General features: G+C 38.5%; 3 protein-coding genes across 4 annotated transcripts; 1 reads left to right on the top strand and 2 right to left on the bottom strand.

Annotated features, from left to right (window-relative positions):
- Nucleotides 1-6,210: 6,210 nt before the first annotated feature.
- LOC133524787 (neprilysin-2-like) lies at nucleotides 6,211-7,940 on the bottom strand. The gene is made up of 4 exons (XM_061860925.1): nucleotides 7,799-7,940; nucleotides 6,964-7,458; nucleotides 6,582-6,870; nucleotides 6,211-6,507 (listed from the first exon to the last, which is right to left on the bottom strand). Exons 2-4 carry the CDS (start codon nucleotides 7,342-7,344, stop codon nucleotides 6,305-6,307), a joined length of 873 nt encoding a protein of 290 aa, XP_061716909.1. The 5' UTR covers nucleotides 7,345-7,458; nucleotides 7,799-7,940; the 3' UTR covers nucleotides 6,211-6,304.
- A 117-nt stretch (nucleotides 7,941-8,057) lies between these two features.
- On the bottom strand, nucleotides 8,058-10,979 carry LOC133524786 (neprilysin-2-like). 2 transcript variants are annotated; one of them, XM_061860924.1, is made up of 5 exons: nucleotides 9,744-10,979; nucleotides 8,754-8,891; nucleotides 8,539-8,684; nucleotides 8,415-8,450; nucleotides 8,058-8,331 (listed from the first exon to the last, which is right to left on the bottom strand). In XM_061860924.1, exons 2-5 carry the CDS (start codon nucleotides 8,804-8,806, stop codon nucleotides 8,063-8,065), a joined length of 504 nt encoding a protein of 167 aa, XP_061716908.1. In that variant the 5' UTR covers nucleotides 8,807-8,891; nucleotides 9,744-10,979; the 3' UTR covers nucleotides 8,058-8,062. The 2 variants fall into 2 exon arrangements, with proteins under 2 accessions (XP_061716908.1, XP_061716906.1); XM_061860922.1 differs by having other exon boundaries at nucleotides 8,754-10,979.
- A 6,630-nt stretch (nucleotides 10,980-17,609) lies between these two features.
- Nucleotides 17,610-21,341, top strand: LOC133525346 (uncharacterized). The gene is made up of 3 exons (XM_061861629.1): nucleotides 17,610-18,354; nucleotides 20,178-20,398; nucleotides 21,297-21,341. The coding sequence occupies exons 1-3, from the start codon at nucleotides 17,610-17,612 to the stop codon at nucleotides 21,339-21,341; spliced, it is 1,011 nt and encodes a 336-aa protein (XP_061717613.1).
- The last annotated feature ends 262 nt before the right edge of the window (nucleotides 21,342-21,603 follow it).

Below are 21,603 nucleotides of genomic sequence, written 5' to 3'. Positions count from 1 at the left end.
GTTCATTTTCCTTGAACCGGTTCTATGTTTACAAACAAAGTTGCACTTTGTTCGGGTTATTCACTTCTCTATATTACGTTTGGTTTTTTTTCTGATACTTAAGTAATTACTATGAGTCAACGTTTGTGATTTGAATAAGCAATTAGAGTGGCAATAATAGTCCTATCGAATGTTTGCTCAAACTTCGCCTTAAGGCTTAAGGCTGATGCACATGAAACTGCAATTTGTATTCTAGGGCATTGAGATAATATTGGTAATGAATAAAAACTGTGTTGTTTATTTGTTAGAAGAAATATTTCAAATTGATTTGTTTTTTATTAGTAGTAGAAGAGAGGGATTATAAATAAATATATATATTATTAAAATATAAACTAATTATAAGTTAATTTTTTTATTGTTTAACATGTTTTTAATAGTAAATTTGTGAACTTTTTTCTACCCAATACCGGACTCGAACTCTGTACTTTCTGCGTTGAGGAAATCTTCACATTTTACTGAGCCACTAGACACTTTTTTTTTAACATGTTTTTAATATGATTATAAAATAAATTTATATAGATAACTAACATTAAAAATACTTGTTGCAATAGTAGTTTAATGCACAAATAACTTAACTTTCACTATATCATAAGAGTCAATACGATAAATATGTTTTTCTCTGGAAAAACTTTAATAACCTTCAATAGTAGTGATAACAATCACTTTGCAAACACATGCATAATTATCTTGTTTTCGCACTGCAGACACAATTCATAATCATAAAGCCCACGCCAGTGCTCACTGCTCAGTGCGTTACCGATTCAGCTGCACTTTATGTTTAGACGTGATATAATATATATGTGGATTGAATACTTCAACTCACCTCTGACAACCAGCTTAAATGACATCAGAATTGTAAACAAACCCAGTCGTGTGTTCGATACAATGGCAAACAGTCGTTACATCGAAAAGTGGCTTCAACGTTGTGAAATGTACCAACAAAATCATATATCAGTTATCAACCTTACCAACTCCGAATATGAAGCAGGAACATCAAGGAAAAGAAGAAAACTTAAGCGAAATTTTGTTGAGTTACTACCTAAGCGAAGTCGAAGTGCTCCGCTGCCTCAAATTGAAGAAGAAGGTGATACTGAGTCTACTAGAGCTCTAGCGCCATCTAGAGCAGTCACTCCCACTCCCACTCCTACTTCGAGTCAGCCCCAAGAAAATGTGACTGAAGCTACAGAAAATCGTCACACGAATTTCTACCGCTATCTTATAAATACGGTAATCCTTGACGATTTGAGCTTTCGCAAGCCTTTTATTGACTCAGATGTAAACGGCCTGACAGAAGACGATCTGATCCTTCATGGAGTCAGACTATATCATAACGCACACCTGCTGGGACCCCAGGAATTAAGGGACCTGCCGTTCATCCCCCGCCAGATGGTTACAGGGGACACAATGATGGACCTCCCATTCTTGGACCCTCTGCTCGTTGTCCTCTGGGATATTGGTATAGAAGATATGCATTGGATGTTAAATACTCTGCCGTGGAGAGTAGTGGACCGGCCAATCAGAACTGGGCGAAGTCTTCTAGAAGTAAGTATTTAGATCACTTTAGCACTATATCTTTTATAAAAACGGCAAAACGTCTAATAAATAGTTTATAATTATAATATCCATTATAATTTTATATATTTACACATAATGTATAATTAAAATTAATACTTAGAAAATCTTAAAATATGAGATACATTGTTCAAAATTTGTACTACACCATTTATTAAAAATTCTAATAAGTGTTATATTAAAACATATACACAATACAGACATTACAATGAGCAAATACTTCTTATAAACTTTACTTTATCTTATAATTTATAAGATAAAGTAAAGTGTTTTTCAACCTTTTTCATGATGCGACCCCCCTGGTATAAAAAATATTTCGCGACCCCCTTGACCCTTCGGTTTTTTTATCATTTATGTATGTGTATGTTACTGAATTACCAATATTCATTCCATACAACGTATTTATGGTCTCCATGATTAGGATATAAGTACATACTTATCGGATATAAAAACACTTTTACAATTACGTACATCGGATACGACGCCATACGGTACGTACGCACGACTAATGCCGATGCCTGCCGCCCGGCGAGTGTGGAGTGGTGGTGGTGGCTTACGAGTTGTTGAGAGTGAACGAGCGAGCGGAACACAACGAACGATGCGGGGGAGGGGTGCGGGACGAAGCGAAGCGATACTCACTCAGTTCACGTCAACAATCAATTGTAGAAATAGTTTTTAACTTGTTGTAATAATTACGCATTTGTAGTGATTTGTCATAGTTTAAAATGGATAAATTCCTGATAAGATCAACAGAACCATCAACTTCTGGTGATAGTAGTGGAAGTAAAATAAAGAAAAAACGTCTTTATGACGACAATTATTTGAAATTCGGGTTTACTGTGATTGACAATAAACCACAGTGCGTTATTTGCTTTGAAACTTTATCAAGAGAAAGCATGAAGCCATCGAAGTTAACACGCCACCTTAACACAAAACATCCAAATAAAAAAAATAAGCCCGTGGATTTTATTGAGAGAAAATTGCAAGCTCTTCAACATCAAAAAATTGGTATAGTACAAATGTCCAACCTAAATGAGAAAGCGTTGCTTGCTAGTTATCTAGTAGCTTTTCGTGTGGCTAAAGCAGGAAAACCTCACCCTATTGCCGAAAATTTGATTTTACCAGCTATATTAGATATAGCAGATGTTATGTTTGGGAAACCAGAGGTTGAAAAACTCAAAAGTATACCTCTCTCTGACAATACCGTTCAACGCAGGATAAGCGATATGGCCACTGATGTTCGTGATCAAGTCATAGAAAAAATAAAGGAAAGTACTTTTGTATCTTTGCAATTTGACGAATCCACGGACATTGCGGGTTGTGCGCAGTTTGTAGCTTTTGTGCGTTTTGAATCCAGCGATAAATTAATAGAAGAAATACTATTTTGCAAAGCCCTTCCCACAAATACTACAGGTCAGTGTTTGCATAAGATGTTCCTTGAAGCTACGAAAGATATGAATATCGATTGGGCAAATAAATGCATTGCTATTTGCAGCGACGGAGCAAAAGCGATGACTGGTGCGAAGAGTGGATTTATTGCTAGGCTGAAAGAACAGATGCCAAACGCTTGTTGGGTGCATTGCTTTCTTCACCGCCAAGCTCTTGCGGCCAAAGCCTGCCCACAGGAATACAGCCAAGTTCTAAATATTGTTATAAAGATTGTAAATTCTATTAAAGGAAAAGCGTTGCAGACACGATTGTTTCGGATTATTTGTGAAGATATGGGGGCACTCCACCAAAATTTACTTTACCATACAGAGGTTAGGTGGTTGTCAAAAGGTAAAGTACTGGCCAGAGTTATGGAACTTCGTGCTGAACTTTTAATATATTTACAGCAGGCCAAGTCAGAATACTCTGAATTCATTTGCGACCCGGAATTTCTTTTGAAATTAGCTTTTCTTTCTGACTTATTTGAGCATTTAAATATCTTGAATAAAAGTCTTCAAGGGCGAAATGAAAATGTCATCACTGCAAAAGACAAAATACATGGCTTTACAAAAAAAATTGACTTGTGGTCGTCGTCTTTGAACCAAAATAACTTTGATGCTTTTTCGTCGACACAATCTTTTACTGAAGAAGTCGGTTGTGAGGTGAACATCATGACATATACACCTGGTATGAAAATGGTGTTAGATAATTTGAAAGAAGAATTGTGTCATTACTTCTCAGAGCAAGAGATATCGGAGAACACTGGGCAGAGGTGGATCATAAATCCATTTTTAAATGCAGCTATAAATGAGGCTAGTTTACCAAATAAGCTCAAAGAGAATCTGTTAGAAATATCTGCCGATGGGATGTTACACCTGGAATTCAAGTCTTCTAATTTGGATACCTTTTGGTTAATGAGAAAAACAGAATACCCGGAATTGACAACTGAGGTTTTGAAGTGTTTGATTCCATTTGCCACCTCGTACTTATGCGAGTTGACATTTTCATCGATGGCCCAGATAAAAAGTAAGCAAAGAAATCGCTTAAATTTGGAAAACGATTTAATTCTATGTGTCGCAAAAACAGATCCACGATGGGATAAATTAATTAATAAAAAACAAGCTCAACCTTCGCATTAACGCGCGTCTTAGGATTGTATTTTTTGTTTATAACATATTAAAATGTTTATGAGTTTGTTATGTTATGTTGTTTGTTATATCCTTTTGTTAAAATTATCTTACAGTAAGAGAATTTCAAGTAAGAGTAATTTTAAAGTTAGAGTCTTACTTAATAAATAAATATTAATTGTCTTTATTGTTTTTTTACTAAAGTACCCAGTTTTTCCGACCTCTGGCGACCCCCCTACAGAAGCTTCGCGACCCCCCAGGGGGTCGCGACTCACAGGTTGAAAAACACAAAGCATAGTTCATATAGAATTGGCACATAATTAGCAATGTTTAAAAAATAATAATTCCATGGCGGGAAAAATATTGACAATTACAGTTCAATCACCAACCTTCAAAGTATTAATGGTGAAAATATTATTTTCCTACCACTTTAAAGTTTTCGGCCATGAAAATTGAGAACAGGAGATTGATCGTGCACAAATACTTCGAAAATTCTTATCGATCCCGGACCAAGACAGCTAAGTCGCTTAAGATGCTAAAAGCTAGTATTTGTTACAAGGAGACTCTATCAGCCGGCAGGAAAACACAAACTAATCGGAGGTCTGGGACAAATAACAAGATTTTGGGAAAAAAGTCCCAAGGTCACTCAAATAAAATTCAGGACGGTCTAATTACGATTTATCCCAAAAATTCAAAGAAACTTCTAGAGAAATAAAGATGATTCACCTCAGAGGTGGCTATAAGAGCTATCGAGCAATAAAACAGCCAAATCGGACTGTTAAACAGATCCGACAAGCTAAAACACTAGCTCGACTATTGTACGACCCAGTATTGACAAAATTCGAAGGTTGCTTATTGTTGGACGACAAGACGTATGTAAAACTCGATTTTAATCAACTACTCGGTTCGAAGTTTTATATGGCCAATAATAGAGGTAATTTACCCGAATAATATGAGTTCGTGAAACTTGACAAGTTCGCAAAAAAACATATGATATGGCAAGGAATTTATAATTTCGGCTGTAAGAGAAAAGTTTTATAACATAGTCAACAATGAAGTCGGACCTTTATATTAAAGAGTGCTTAGAGAAATGAGTATTGGTATTTATTAGAACCCATAACGGTCCTGTGAAATGTTGGCCAGATTTAGCCAGCTGCCACTACCCAAAAAAAGTTTTGGTATGGTATGCTAATAATCAGGCCAATTACATACCCCGCGAGATGAATCCTTCGAATTGTTCCCAATTTCAATCTATCAAAAACTACTGGGCAATTATGAAAAAAAAATTAAATAAGACTAGTCAAATTGTCCAGGGTATCAATTTATTGCGATCTACAAGAAATCAATACGCCAAAAATGTCGACAAAAGTGTTGTTCAGAAAATGACGGGGGTCCATTATGAAAACAGTTCGTAATTATTTACATAACAGAGTTTATTTATTTATTTATACATATTTGAAAGCTAAATACATTACTATTTAAAATTCATCATTCATAACTTTCTTATTTTATTAACTTAAAAAAATAACAATCTTCTAGTGCGTACCAATTCTATATGAACTATGCTTTACTCTTATCAAAATTTAGATCTTTGAATATAATGGTAACAATTAATTATATCTAACATTAAACAGTCACTATAACTTAAATATAATTTGAGTTTAAATGATTACCATACAATGCATTTATGTTGTGGATTCATTGGTGAGTCTGAGGGGCAATTAAAATCATTTGAAAATTCTTTTAAATTTGACATCGATCCACGTATACGGAACTCCGATGGGCTGTGGACATCAAAACTGACTCTCCGTTTCAATTCTTCAGGTCGCATCACAGAACAAAGCGTGTTTGCGGCATTGATCCAGTACATTTGTTTTTGCGTGTAAGGAACTCCAGGAAGCATTGGCTCTCTCTTATGTTTTTCAGCCCACTCTGTGTAAGCTAAATATGATGTTTTCATGCCTGCAATGTCTGCGATATTTTCGCCTTGGGTGTTTATTCCATTTATCTAAAAAAAAAATAGAAAAATTAATTATAAGTGAAAAATGCCTACGCAAAATTAAAATCTATCAACATAATAATTTTTTTACCTTCATTTTAATTTCTTCTACTGTATAATTGCCGTACTGTTCAATTATTCAATCTACTTTCTCGAGATATTTCTTTTCAGTTGATGATGCCCACCAATTTACCACACTACCATCTTTATCAAACTTTCTTCCTATATCATCGAAGCTGTGGCAAATTTCATGACCAATTACAAATCCAATGGCACCATAATTTAGATATTTTGGCCGGTCAATGTTAAACAAAGCGTCTTGAAGGATTCCAGCTGTGAAACCTGTTTAAAATAACAATAAGATAAGTTTATATATAATTCATAGAAATTAGTGATTCCAAATTAATTATACTTACTCATACTGTTTTTTAATGGATAATAACGCGCATTAATAACAGCTACGTCGGCATATAATACCCAATCTGTCTTGTTTACTGGTTTTCTTAATTGACTGAATGAATATTCTTCGTTAAATAAGTTAACATCCATAATATTCTCTAGGTAAGATGAATTTTCATCAAATTGTAGTTTTTCATAAAATTCTTCTAATTTTGAATCATCCAAAAGTTCATCTGGAATATGACTCGCTATTGCCGCAACCTTCTCAATAGCATTCTTTCTAATTCCTTCATCCATCCAGTCAACCTGTAAACAATTTTTTTGTTAATGAAATATTTAAATTTTAATGCATGATAAAAATAAAATAATGTCACAAATAAAATTAATAGCTGAACTTACGGTTTGTAAAATTTTCTTAAATTGATTTTGGATGTCGGATATCATTTGTACGGCATTTTTCTTAACATCTTTGGATACATAATTTCTTACATACAACGCACCAATGGCAACTGGTAGTTTTTCAGCTACGGAAATAATGCATTCTATCGGCTGAGATTCTCTTTTAGTTTGGCCTTTCTGCGTCATCAAGTACTTTAGTTGTCTGTCACGAATTCTGTCATTCAAGTACTCCACTGTTGATGAAACGGCCCGCCACATAACGTAATTAGCTTGTACCCTATTGGGCGTTATGTTTATCAGTTTTTCAAATTCAGATGTATAACTAGGTACGTCGACATTGATTATTTCATTATCATCAACTTCGGCATGAGGCTTGAGCATGGTGTTGATGAATTCTTTCCAAGGTATGCTGGGGTACTTCTCTGATAATTCAGCTACTGTTATTGGATTATTAAATAAATCAACGTTACGACGTTTTTCCTTTGGTAAAGTTATCTGAAACATTTAATTCAATTTTAGTATATAACAATGTCTTACGTATAATGTATAAAGTCAAAAAAAATTTTGGTAAAACCAAATGAGCATGCATTAGGCGCTCATGCAATACGTGAAAATTTTAAATTTATAATACATACAATATTAAATATCTTAATTTGATTGTTGAAAAAAAAAAAATAATTAATGGTAATATTCTTTAACATCCTTGTCTTGCAATCCTTTTATTAAGGAGTCTCGTGATAATCCAAGTGTCACTTCACCCAGCTGCAATAAAATGTAAGCTTACATGCTGATACATTTTTATTTAACAGAGTATTCAATTGTTAAATATACTTACACTTATAATCTTTTTGGTGCTATTGCGGAGATCTTCCGAAATGTATAAATCTATGAAATAGTCTATGGAGAAACCCGTCTTACGGAATTTGTAGATTGATGATATCCAGCTAAAATCATCATCCTTCCACGAGTCTCCTTCAAGTACTGGCTAGCCTCCTAATTCTTTTAAAATGATCGATAATCGGAAAAATCCATCATCTTCAATAACATCTGAAAGTATAAAATTATTATTAATCATAAATAATATTCATTAAAAAATAACTCATTGATCGAAATTTTTTAAATACTCACTTCTATTCATGCAGCTGTTATAGATGGTAAGTCTGAATGGACGAATTGATTCTGCTAAACGTGGACCATCTATACTCCTTTTGAGTTGGTTTAGAAGCTCGTCATCAAAATTACTCAATACACTAACTTGAGCTTTTTCATCAGGAATAGTTACCGTATTGATATAACCTCCACAAGCAAATTTGTAAAAGTTATCACAAGGGTCGACAGTTGGGTTCATATTTTTCAGGATGCTTGAGGCTGTAATAAACAGTATTATAGTTTTATTATTATTAATTAGTATATCATTCCTATTTCTATATAATAAATCTAACATAACTTACCAGTATGAATACATGCTGGCGTGGTACAAATATTATCTGAAAATTTAACAACAGAACGTTAGACTCGTAATTAATCAGCCTTAATCATTAAAAAAACAATTAAATTAGAAAAACAGATAGTCACCTGTATTTGTGCTATTGCATGAACTCGACTTTAGAAGATTATTACCAAAACTTCTTGCCGATACAGAGTGTGAAAGTACTCCCCAAACAGCAACTATCATAAATCCTCGTTCTAAAGCAGATATTTTTCTCTGGCTTGTTGGATTCCTTAAAAATAAATCAATCGTTACTGCTTTATTTACCGGGTTTTTATTTACTCTAATGTCACCTGCTTACTTTTTCACATTGGATTTCTTCATTGCCATCTTACTTTGCTCACTCCTCAACATTGATACTCCGTCGATACTTGGCCCAATTGTCAGCCGAGGTTGGGTCCAAATTTTTGCCAATAGTTCCTTCCTACCTGGATAGTAGCTGCCGAAGAAGTAATAATTATTACAAGGGGTATTGTACTGTTTCATTCTCAAATGATCTACCACGTAGATACCTCTTCTTCTACCCTCGAAAACCGTTCAAAATACAATTTTTGTACATTCTTAGATCTCAATCTTGTATTTTGAAAGTAAAAAAATACGAGAAATTAATTTAATTGTGCTTAACAGACTTTTTTCCATTTTTCCAGCAGCAATTATCTGCTATTTTATCGGTTTTTTGCAGTTGTATGAATGTTTGAGTGGATTATGGGCCAAATTTATTGCAGAATAAGGTTCCAATAAAAAAAAATAGAAAAGGGTTCCAATAGAATAAGGTTTGTAGGTTTCCAATTTTTCATGATTTTTGCTATTTTTAAGGATTTTTTGCATTTTTTTAGATTTAAAACAGCTTATGACTGGCGTACAAACAAAATTAGTATTTAACAGATCAAAGTACATAATTATCATGCTTGCCTTAGATCCTAAAATTTTTTTTCTTGCCAAAACATCGAATTTTTGCTATTTTTGGGATTTATGCAATTTACTCGAAACTGAATGCTGGACGGCCTAAACTGACTTGAAATTCGTATTCAGTGGGTCGAAAAACATGCCCGTAGATAGGTGGCGCTCGGTGTACAGACAATTTTTTTTTTGTATAATTAAAGACTTAGCAACTCTAAAAGCAGAACACATTTTTTTTCAAAAAATCATGACGTCATAACAAACCAATATGAGTAATTTACATTTTCTGAGTCAATGTGAAGCTAGTGGGTACCCGAAATGTAGGCGGCGGTTTATTAACTTAAGAGTGAAATGCCCCAAAGGGTCAAGATAGAAAATACTTGTGACTTACCTGTTGAAATTCTGGAAGACGTGATCGCTTTCTGAAGACTGATGTAAGACTGATATCGGTCCAGAGTTATAAACGTCTTATATAGTGACCGAACAACCCCATGACATCATACTAAGTAATCAACAGATTCATTTCCGTGAGTGAATTTGTTATGTGTGTGCGCGTGTCATACACTTGTGTGGTACATATGTGTAGTGCATCTAGCATTAAGAAAAACTTAACGGCAGTTCGAACCTAACTTCGGTCGCTCTCGCTCGCTCTCGCTCGCTCTCGCTCCGATTGTCGGGACCAATTATGTAATCATATTATTAAAAAACTTGTAACCTTAAATCAAGTTTCACTGAAGATTTCACGTTTAGAATCCAAGAACTATAAGTGGCGCAGTCTTATAAAGGATAACTAGAGCTTTTCTACTTCAAAAGCCTAGTCACCGGACCTCCGGAGCCGAAATTGCTGTTTGCCGTCGCCATACTGTGAGTCCTTTCCATTTTCCTGTGTATTTTTGTACATTACAGAAATCCATAAAATCTGTATTTCTGTGTATCAAGTCGTTTGATTGTACAAGTTTTGTCTAGTTATTGCGAATTGTAACATTTCTTTGTGTTCGTTTTTGTAATTGTTATAATGGCTTAAGGTAATGGTAATAATAATATTAACCAATTAAAGGTAGCTCTTAATGTTATACCAGAATACGATGGAAGGCCAAATCAGTTGCACAGGTTTATAACTACGTGCGAAACCGTTTTGACCCAATATTATGACGTAGCGCAACCCAATAATTTCAATAATCAAATATTGCTGCATAGCATCCTTAATAAATTGAAAGGTAAAGCTGAAGAGGTCGTTACTATCAATGGTGTCACATCATGGATTGAGATAAAACAGGTTTTATTAAAAAAATTCGCTGACCAACGGGATGAAAACTGCCTTAATAGGGACTTAATTAATTTGCGTCAAGAGAACGAGACACCCCAGGAATTTTATAATCGTTGCATGCATTTACTCAGTACTATAATAAACTATGTGAATTTACACGAAATTGACGAAAACAAGAAAGCTTGCAAGCGAGAGTTCTTTGCATCTCAAACCTTGAAAGCTTTCCTGACTGGTCTTAAGGACCCCCTGGGCGTAACCATCAGAACCATGCGTCCTACGGACATGCCGTCATCCTTGCAATTTATTAAAGAGGAACAAAATATACATTATCTCCAAAAAAGACAAGTGCCCCAAACTAATTTCCAAAAACCGTTAGATCTGAACAAGTTTGCTCCGCACAAACTTACCCCCGAGACCGGTGCCCTTCGGTAATTTTAATAAACCGCTGTTTCCACAAAGACAAATGTCACCCTACCAAAATAACTACTACAGGCCTTTTTACCCCAATCCGTATAAAAATAACCAGTGGAACAGACCGCAATACCCGTACAACCCGTCAAAACATCTATTATCAACGTCGACACAGCCAGATTTAATAATGAAATTGTTGAAAAAGAACTTTGGAAGGATTGACCTTTTAGTCGATAAAGCGCTAGAAGAGCTTAAACGTCTGCCGCCTGTGGGTCCTAGTGCCATAGATTTAAATAACTTTGCTACAAAAGTCGTCAATATAGTAAGCACCTTGTGTGAACTGGATAGTAAAAATTACAGTAACAATCCTTTGTTGGTAAGAGAAATAACCGATCGTCTGAGTCCCCACTTACGAAGCAGATGGTGTGCATATGCCCGAGAAAATATAAAGAATGGTAAATGTGAGCTTATGCTCATGGCGGATTTTCTCATCAAGGAAAGCGACGCCGAGTTAGAGTTCTCACACGCTCGGCTACCTACAAGCAATATGAAGAGGAGGGAAACGGCAGCAAAGGAAACTGCCCGCCCATCAACGACGAGCCAACGAGTCCAGGGAAGTAGACGTCCACAGCAGGCGCAGTACCACGCCGAGCAGGCATATACGACGGGTAACGCCGAGGCGCGGCGTGTACCCTGCCTATGTTGCGGCGGTGGCCACAGAACCCCGGAGTGCAAGCGGATCTTGGCCATGGACATAGGAGCTAGATGGGACTGGGCCAGGAGTAACACAATATGCTTCAGATGCCTAAACAGCAAGCATAGAAAGACTAAGTGCCATAACAAACCTTGTGGAATCGACGGATGCACTTTTAGGCATCATAAGTTGCTGCACGAGGGAAAGGCGCAGGAAGCGACGCGTGAACGCCGGCCGCCAGTGTCCCGCGCGGCCGCGCCCTCTTCGCAGCCCACCGCCAGCCTAGGGTCCGGACATACGCCGGCGGTTATAGCACAAGAGCCGGACACTGTTACGAACACTACGGAGTATGTGAATAACACAACCACGGTGTTCCTCAAAATAGTTCCCGTCACCGTAGAGGGTCCCAAGGGGAAGGTGGACACCTACGCTATGTTGGACGACGGGTGCACTATAAGCCTGATTCAGACAGACGTAGCGGACGCCGTAGGAGCTACGGGACCTGCCACGCCGCTATGTCTCGCAGGCGTAAGCAATATGGAAGCGGAGCCTGAAATAAGCAGACAGGTGAAGGTGCGCGTACGCGGAAAGGGCTTGGAAACCGCATACGATCTCGTCTTCATGACTGTACGACGTATAGGCCTACGCACGCAACGGATGAGTAAGAAAATCATGGAGCTGGAACACTTCAAAAATATACCGACTGCGTGCTATGAAGAGGCTATACCTAAACTGCTTATCGACATCGACCAATGGCCTGTGCTACTACCACAGGAAGCAATCGTCAGGGGTCTGGACGAGCCAGCGGCAGTGCTAACTGGGCTTGGCTGGGTGATCTTCGGGAGAAAACCACGGCTGGTTATTCCCAAGGAGGGCGAGGAACACCTGATGCTGCACTGCCGCGAGAGGGATGAGAACCTAGACTCCATGCTACGAGATTATTTCAACATAGATTCGCTGGGAATAAAAAACGTTACAAAGGTGGATCCGCAAGTCCAAAGGGCCATGGATATTTTGGACAGAACAATAAAGAAAATCAACGACAATGGACCACGCTATGAAGTAGGTCAGCTATGGCAGGACGACGAACCACGAATGCCACCGACCATACAAACTGCAATGTGTCGGTTAAGGAGTATCGAGAGAAAGATGGATCGGGATCCGGCATTCGCTGAGAGTTATAAGGAACAAATTGATAATTTATTAAAGAAAAAGTACGCCGTGCCACTGCAGGAGCCGCCAGATAGCAAGATAGCGTGGGTGTTGCCGCATTGCGACCACGAAACAGGCGACGCCGAATGCCCAGCTAGACAAATGGCCGAAAAAAGGTATATAAACTCCATAGATTATGAAGGCGCCTAAGAGCGCTAACTTTTCACATATTTATATAGCACTTATTGTTTTCATTAGTTTAACTACCTATGAATAATAGCATATTCTCTGACCTAGATAGTTTCTCTGTATCAGAGTCTAAAGCATGCGATGTCGAAACTTGCAAACAACACATTCGTCTCTGTCAGAATTCATTATCAATTTTAACTCAAAACATACGCAGTATTTCCAAAAAGTTTGATAATTTTAATGTATTTCAACAAAGACTGGATATTACTTGTGACATCATTGTACTGACAGAATGTTGGCTTAATACCCATACTAATCTACCAAATATGCCAGGTTTCATATCGTATAGCAGTAAGTTTAATTATAACCAAAACGACGGGGTAGTAGTTTATGTTAAAAATAACTTAAACATCACAGTTGAGGAACCCCATATACTAGATTGCAATCGGCTTTTAATTAAAATCGGATCAGATACTGCAATATTAGCCTTGTATAGACCCCCCTCCTTTAAAAATATAAGTAATTTTATCGAATCTCTAGATTTTCAAATCTAAGTAAATTAACATCCTTTAAAAATATAATATTGATAGGAGATATTAATATCAACATACTAGCTGAAAGCAGCGAATCGTCTTTGACAGCCCAGAGCTACCTTAACCTATGCTCTTTCCATGGCTTACTCCCAGCGCACACGCTTCCTACGCACCAAAGCGGGTCTTGCTTAGATCATATTATGGTAAAATCGAATTATTCGGCATTAGCACTTGTTACTAACTCTACAGTGACCGACCATAGAGCTGCCCTACTAACCCTATATCGTAAATCACGTAACACATGCACTCGCACGCAATTTGTCTCTAAATTAAACATAAACAAACTTAGAGATGATTTATGCAATATTGACTTTGGCCCCGTTTATAATTCTGCTGATGCAGAAAATAGTATGCTCTACTTGATTAAAAATGTCCAACAAGCAATATTACTTAACACTTATAATACACGTTTAAATAGCAAGAATTTTAATATAAAACCATGGATTACCCCAGGACTTCTTCGATCCATGAGACACAGGGATAAACTTCACCTGAAAGCTAAAGCAAATCCAGACAATCTTATATTGCAACTGTCGTATAAAAGATATCGTAATTTTTGTAACAACCTATTGAAAAACGTAAAAACAAACTACGACAAAAAACAGCTGGAAATTGCTGGAAAAAACAGTAAATTAGTTTGGAAATATATTAAAAACGTAACATACACAACAAAACAACGTGAATCATCTGCAAGTTTGTTGAAAGTAGGCCCGTCTGAATTGCTAGCTGCAAATAGCACAAATGAATTTTTCGTTAACATAGGCAAAAACCTGGCTGATAAAATCCAGGAGGATCCGTCTTCACCCCCCTCAAGAATACATTTTAGTACATATAAATCCTCGAAATCATTTGTCCTATTAAACACGGATGAAGCTGAGGTTGAAAGGATTATCATGAGCCTAAAAGACGATTCCGCGGTCGGTTGGGATGGCATATCGAACAAAATAATAAAGGCATTCAGACATATCCTGGTTCCACCACTAACATATATATTTCAAAAGTGCATCTCTGAAGGAATATTTCCGAAATGTCTTAAAAAATCCGTTGTAATCCCTGTCTATAAATCTGGAAGCAAAGTTCAAGTAACAAATTATAGACCGATTTCTCTTTTGCCAGCGACATCAAAAATTCTGGAAAAAATTATTAATAATAGACTTGTGCAATATTTGGAGAAGCATGCTTTTTTGTCAAAGACGCAGTTTGGTTTTAGGTCCAAGTTATCAACTGCAGATGCTGTACACGAATTGACAGACTATTTAGTTCAGGAACTAGACAAGGGTAATAAGACAATTGGAATTTTTCTGGACCTCGCAAAAGCTTTTGACACCGTTTCTATTTCCATTTTACTGCACAAGCTTGAATCACTAGGTATTAGGGGCACACAGCACAAATTAATCGCGAGCTACCTAAACGGACGAACTCAATGCGTAAAAATAGATAACATCATCAGCTCAGATTTAGAAAACACATCTTACGGCTTGCCACAAGGGAGCGTTTTGGCCTCTACCCTATTTTTAATTTACATTAATCTAAAGATCTATGCAATCTAAAGATAGATAGTGGCAAAATCATTTCCTACGCAGATGACACTGCGCTACTTTTTTCCGCAAAGTCAACAAACGAGGTTTACGAGTACGCACAACGAGGATTCAATGTTGTAACTAACTGGCTAAAACTTCATCTACTAACACTGAACTCTGACAAAACAAACTTTATAAGCTTTTCCATGCGGAAATCAGACCCAATGTCAAATAATCACACACTTTACGCACATAACTGTGAGGACGAAACAAATAAGCCCTGTACATGCCCATCTATAGCTATTACTGACAACATTAAGTATTTGGGAGTCATTATTGACGAAACTCTCTCTTTTAAAAATCACATTGAAGCATTGTGCAATAGAGTTCGAAAATTAATATTTGTATTTAAAAAACTTCGATCGATAGGTGATCAAACTTTAATCAAGCAAGTATACTTTTCACTGTGTCAATCGATACTAAGTTACTGTATTTCTTCCTGGGGTGGTACAGCTAAAACAACACTAATAAACCTAGAAAGAGCCCAGAGAGCTGTACTAAAGGTAGCTACTTACCGCCCATTCTTATACCCCACTGAACTCCTTTATAAAGCATGTGAAGTACTAACTGTTCGTCAACTATTTATATTAAGCACAACACTTAAGCAGCACACCAAAATTCCTTTCAACACTGCATATACTAACAAAAGGCGCAAAGATATTATATGTATACAAACCGTACAAAGAAAACTATTGTGGACAGATCTAACTGATACAGAGAACTTACTAATAGTCGTAAAATGATTTCTTACTGTACTTTGATATAGAATACTTAAATAAGTTATTTTGTTAAGGTTATCACCCTACCAGATTTTTATTGTGTACTATTTATAATTATAATTAAGTGAATAATTACAAATTAATTAATATGGTCCTATTCTGCCTGAAACACAGGAACTCCTAGTTCAGGCATTTGTAAACTTTTCCTTATCCTTAATCCTTAGTCTTTAAGTGCTAACACTGTACTTATACTGTTTTCAATAAAATTATTTGTATTTATTTGTATTTGTATTTTGCGGTAACTAATCCGAACAAACCGGGAAAGATAAGGCTAGTCTTCGACGCTGCGTGTCGCGTTCAAGGGAAATGCCTAAACGATTTTCTTTTAGAAGGACCGGATCTACTACAGTCAATTATAGGGATTCTCTTTCGGTTCCGCGAAGGGCAATTTGCAGTTGTGGCGGATCTACAGGAAATGTTCCTCCAAGTAAAAATAAGGGCCGAGGATCAACCGTCACAAATGTTCATTTGGAGAGGGGACCGCCGGACAGGGAATCCGCAATTTTACAAAATGACGAGCATGCTTTTTGGTGCAGCAAGCTCACCATTTCTGGCCCATAGCGTCAGAAATAGAAACGCTATGGACAACGCTGATGAGTTCCCGGATGCTGTGGAAGACATCACACGTAATCATTACATGGACGATTACGTAGCCAGCTACCCGGATGAGAAGGAACTCTTACATCGTGCTACGCAAGTTGCGTCGTCTCACGCCAAGGGAGGGTTCCAGTTACGAGGGTGGACTTCAAACAGTGTGAAGCTACTCCAGCAGATCCCGACGGAGTTACACGCAAGTACACCGGCACAGCTCGGCAAAGGCAAGGAAAATAAGATCCTCGGGATGTACTGGAACCCTGAAACCGACCAGTTGGGTTTCAACACAACAATGATAAGGGTACCGGCCGAAGTGAAGGAAATGATACAGACGCCTACGAAGAGGCAAATGTTATCGGCCGTGATGTCAGTATATGACCCGCTGGGGCTGTTAAGCCACTATACTATAACAGCAAAAGTTCAGCTGCAAAATCTGTGGGCCAAGAAGCTGTTCAACGGGGGCAGTGGCGAGAAGGGAACTACATGTGTTCGTGGACGCCAGCACCAAAGCATACGCATGCGTGGCGTACTGGCGAGTAGCCTCAAATGGCGGGGAGGCCCAAGTGAGCCTAATCGCGGCAAAAAGTAAGGTTGGGCCAACGAGGCAACTCAGCATACCACGCATGGAACTTCAGTCGGCGCTCATCGGGTCAAGGCTACAGCAGACCATCCGGGAGGAGCACCGTCTGACACCAGATCAGGTCATCATGTGGACAGACTCAAGGACGGTGCTACACTGGGTCCGCAACGACGCGAAACGATACAGCGCCTATGTAGCCAACCGCTTAGGTGAAATAGCGGAACTGACAATACCAAAACAATGGCGCTAGGTTCCCACAAAAGAAAATCCGGCGGATGAAGCTACCCGCCCGGATAAAGATGAACAAGTGACCATCGGACGAAGGCATGAAAAAAGATTGGTTGCATTGTTTACATGCTTAACGACGCGAGCCATACATCTGGAGATCGTCCATAGTCTCTCAACGGACTCGGCGATAATGGCTCTCAGGCGACTAGCGGCACGACGAGGATGGCCCGCAGTCATTTACAGCGACAATGCGACAAACTTCAGGGGAGCGGACGTCGAACTACGCAACGCCTACAAGGAGTGGTTACCAGCACTTCGAGAGTTCGGCGTACAACACAACGTCACATGGAAGTTTATTCCACCCGGTGCACCTAACCAAGGCGGAGCTTGGGAAAGATTAGTACGCTCCGTAAAGAACGCCCTAACAGCAACATTACACACAAAGGCACCCAAAGAAGAATTGTTGCTGACCATACTGGCAGAGGCAGAAAATACTGTCAACGCACGGCCACTGACCCATGTTTCAGTGGACCCGAGGGATGAGGAAGCGTTGACACCGGCTCATTTTCTCCTGGGAAGCTCAACGGGAGCTCCATCGACCGGACCGTGCGAGGAAGCGGACCGCAGGACTTGGCGGGCCAGCCAAGCTTTGGCCGACCACTTCTGGCGAAGATGGATACGGGAGTACCTGCCAACACTCGCACCGCGCCAATCATCAAATAACAGGGTCAGGCCAATCCAGAAGGGCGACTATGTAATAATAGTGGACGGAAACCTGCCGCGCAATGTGTGGCCACGCGGCATCGTCACCCAGGTGTACCCAGGACCGGATGGTGGAATACGATCGGCTGACGTTCAAACCCGAGGAGGCGTGTTCCGGAGGCCCGTCACAAAGTTGGCTGTCCTACCGTTGCAACAGGAGCAGTCGCAGGAGCGTCAGCGGGGGCAGACTGTTACGGACAGCATGGACCCCTGCCGAGACGAATGCTCGGACGGTACAGACCCGGGCCGGAAAGAATTACCTAACGCGTAAAACTAGATAAAATAGCTATAGGGTGCCTAGCTATAGGATAGAAATAAGTTGACACAAGCACACTTTGTATGATTGACTTATCGGTCGATTGACTAGAAAAAGGATAAAATTGTAGTCGCTATGAAAATAGCGTTTTTGTGTCAGCTTGTTACGTGACGTCATCACCGCGGGTGAGCGGCCGGTGCGATCGCTGCGGAAGCCGGAAGCGTACTGAGCGGTGCGGACTTCGGTGCGCGGTATTTATATGTTCGGGCCGAGGCGACCCAATTTCACCTGATTTCTCCCAAGTTAGGCTTTCCCCAGGGATCGTAGTGACCTGTATAGTTAGAAAATAGGGTTAGCTATCCGTAGACACAAGCATTGTAAGCATTGGGCCTAGAATTATCGAGATATTAAGACTTAAAGTTATTTTTGTATGGAGTTGAACTATCGATTGAGATAATTCTTATATTTATGAATATTTTCAGCTGAAACTAGTATAATAGGGTAGATCTTCGTAAATGCTTTCTAAAAAGGTACGGTTCATCACTGAAAACCTCAGGGTTCCCGAGATAAACCCGAAAAGGTGGTTAAATACGGGGAAAGTTCTACGCCCAATGCGAGAAAGAGATAGCACAAGAAAGAGAAGTCCACGTAACGAGGCCGTTCTCGAATTATCTGGAGTTACTTTCGAGACCTCGTATTCGCCCTATATAAGCAGGCGAGATACGGCCTGCTGTTCAGTCAGTTAGTTCAGTTCAGTTCAAGCGATCGGAAAACAAGAAGGAAAAGTGAGGAAAAAGTGAAAGTGCCCTAAAGTTGTGATCAGTATTAGTGGTAATAGTGGTTTTAGTGCTAGTTACGTGGACCGCTTAGTTATTTTACCTTAGTAAGTACTAGAATAACGTTATAGTGAAAGTGCCTATAGTGTTAGTGTTTAGTGCTTAAGTTTGGTGCCTAAGGTCTAGACTAAGTGTGTGCTAGTGCAAAATAAATAGGAATCTAATTAAGTGGTGTTTGTTTGACGCTCCAACTACGTCCCACCGTGGGAGGAATTGGATTTCCGAACCAGCAGGCTCCGTAAATAAATATTAAACTGAGTTATCGCTGAGAGCTGACTCCAGGGTGTCCTCTGGCGGTTACAGACATAATGCTATGGAAGTAACTAAAATATACTAATCGAGCTGTTTTGACATCAGTTAACTGACGGATTTTGCTTACTGCAAAAGCTGCAGAACTCAGTCTATTCGAAAGAGTAGCAATATGGGGACCCCACTGGAGTTTAGCCCCTTCAGACCCGGCGTCCATATCAATGGACATTACTGATATTTTTTTGTAATGTGATCCAGTGTTGTTCTAAAGGTAATGTAAACATTTAGCCGTGCTCTTTAGTCATTGTGAATTGTTTATGCTTCATCAAGTTCTAAGAAAAATTATGTGGGTATATCGAAACAATAAGTCGAATGTTGACGGCAGCCATGAGTAGACGCAGTACGGGTAAGCTAACTTTGTTCAATTATTTTCTTTGGCAAATTGATTGTTTATGTAACATATTTTTTTTCAAGTAGGTTGGACGTTAATGTTTGTATTTATCTAAAAATCTAAGTAACTTTTATCAATATTCCTGGCAAAATATGAGTAACTTTGTTTGTCCACTGGAATGGACATTAGGATCCGACTGTAAATAAAAAAGTGTACAAGTAATATATTATGTTACTGAATATTATTACTTTTTCTGTGTTTTAGTACTTGATTTATCAAGAAACAAAGACGTTGCAAGTCTGCTGGATCTTCTAGAAAATGGTACGCTGTCAGACCTCGACGAAGAAAGTGATGATGAAATTATACAGCCAGCATCATCAACGTCAACTCGTGTGGGTAGTGATATTGTACGCCCAAATGAACCACAACCACTCGAAGAAAACTTGGAAGTTGAACAAGAAATCGAAGAGGAGGATGAATCAGTAGTGAGTGGATCAAATAATTATAGAACTAATAAAAAAACTAACAAACCAGATATCACATGGAGAAAGCATCTTCAATTTGAAACTCCTGCATTTGTCTGGTCATCTTCACCAATATCAGAAATTGAATCACCATTGGCACCGATAGAATACTTCAATAAATATATTCCGGAGTCTCTGCTAGAAGAAATAGTTTTTAATACCAATTTATATGCCAACACAAAAAACGTCCGTAACTACAAACAATGTTCGCTGACCGAAATGAAAATATTTTTAGCCCTCCATATTATTATGGGAAATCTAAAGTTTCCACGAATTAGAATGTATTGGGATAGAACTTTGGATATGAAAGTATTTTTAGAAAACATGCCCAGGGACCGTTTTATGCAGTTGAGAAATAATTTGCATATTATTGACAACAGTTCTATTCCAAATGGAAACAGTGACCGACTAATCAAAGTCCGACATTTATACGATTCGATCAGGGAACGGTGCCTAGAGCTGAAACTGGAACAAATTCTAAGTGTTGATGAGCAGATTGTTCCCTTTAGAGGGAATCTGAATATCAAACAATATGTCAAAGGAAAACCAGAGCCATGGGGTATCAAAATTTTTATGCTTTGTGGCAAGAGCGGGCTGGTCTATGACTTCATTATTTATCAAGGAGCCACAACAAATATAGATAAAAAAAAAAAGAGAGCGTGAGGTTTTTTCGTTACGGAATTTCTCGATTCGGTCCCCGCGCTCAAAGCCCGCGATAGAAGCTATGCAATAGCTTAAAATTATGTCTTGCGTTACGGTGCACCAGCTGCGTATGTATATCAGCTTTCTCAACGGATAGCTTGCTCTGGACATTTCCTTTTCTTTGATAATTATTTTTCTAACTACAATTTGCTGAGAGATCTGCGTGAAAGAGAAATATATGCAGGAGGAACGATCAGAGTAAACAGATTTCAAAACCCACCCCTCATTACTGACAGGGAAGGCGCAAAAAAAGAAAGAGGATACTCAGAACAAGTTACCAATAGCTCAAAAGATGTGGTAGTCCTCAAATGGATGGATAACAAAGCTGTAATACTTGCATCTAATTTTGTTGGGATCGGAGAGGAAGATGAGGCGCGAAGATGGAACAAAGTGTCGAAAGAGTACATATCAATTCCACGTCAGAACTTGTACGACTATATAACAACGGTATGGGAGGCGTTGAT

Source organism: Cydia pomonella, chromosome 14, assembly GCF_033807575.1.
Source record: "Cydia pomonella isolate Wapato2018A chromosome 14, ilCydPomo1, whole genome shotgun sequence".
NCBI lineage: Eukaryota > Metazoa > Arthropoda > Insecta > Lepidoptera > Tortricidae > Cydia > Cydia pomonella.
The sequence above is the reverse complement of the archived record's forward strand: the minus strand, read 5'-3'. Positions and strand labels throughout refer to the sequence as shown.

Bases quoted from the DNA above. Each gene is read 5' to 3' on its own strand.
- LOC133524787 (XM_061860925.1), bottom strand. From the start codon at position 7,344: ATGCTCAAGCCTCATGCCGAAGTTGATGATAATGAAATAATCAATGTC. The intron at 6,871-6,963 runs GTAAGTTCAGCT...AATTGTTTACAG, and splicing joins TTAAGAAAATTTTACAAACC to GTTGACTGGATGGATGAAGG. The intron at 6,508-6,581 runs GTAAGTATAATT...TATTTTAAACAG, and splicing joins TCCATTAAAAAACAGTATGA to GTTTCACAGCTGGAATCCTT.
- LOC133524786 (XM_061860922.1), bottom strand. From the start codon at position 8,938: ATGAAACAGTACAATACCCCTTGTAATAATTATTACTTCTTCGGCAGC. The intron at 8,685-8,753 runs GTAAGCAGGTGA...TTTATTTTTAAG, and splicing joins AAGAAATCCAATGTGAAAAA to GAATCCAACAAGCCAGAGAA. The intron at 8,451-8,538 runs GTGACTATCTGT...TTAAATTTTCAG, and splicing joins ATGCAATAGCACAAATACAG to ATAATATTTGTACCACGCCA.
- LOC133525346 (XM_061861629.1), top strand. From the start codon at position 17,610: ATGGCTCTCAGGCGACTAGCGGCACGACGAGGATGGCCCGCAGTCATT. The intron at 18,355-20,177 runs GTCAGCGGGGGC...TCTGTGTTTTAG, and splicing joins ACAGGAGCAGTCGCAGGAGC to TACTTGATTTATCAAGAAAC. The intron at 20,399-21,296 runs GTGAGTGGATCA...ATTTGCTGAGAG, and splicing joins AAGAGGAGGATGAATCAGTA to ATCTGCGTGAAAGAGAAATA.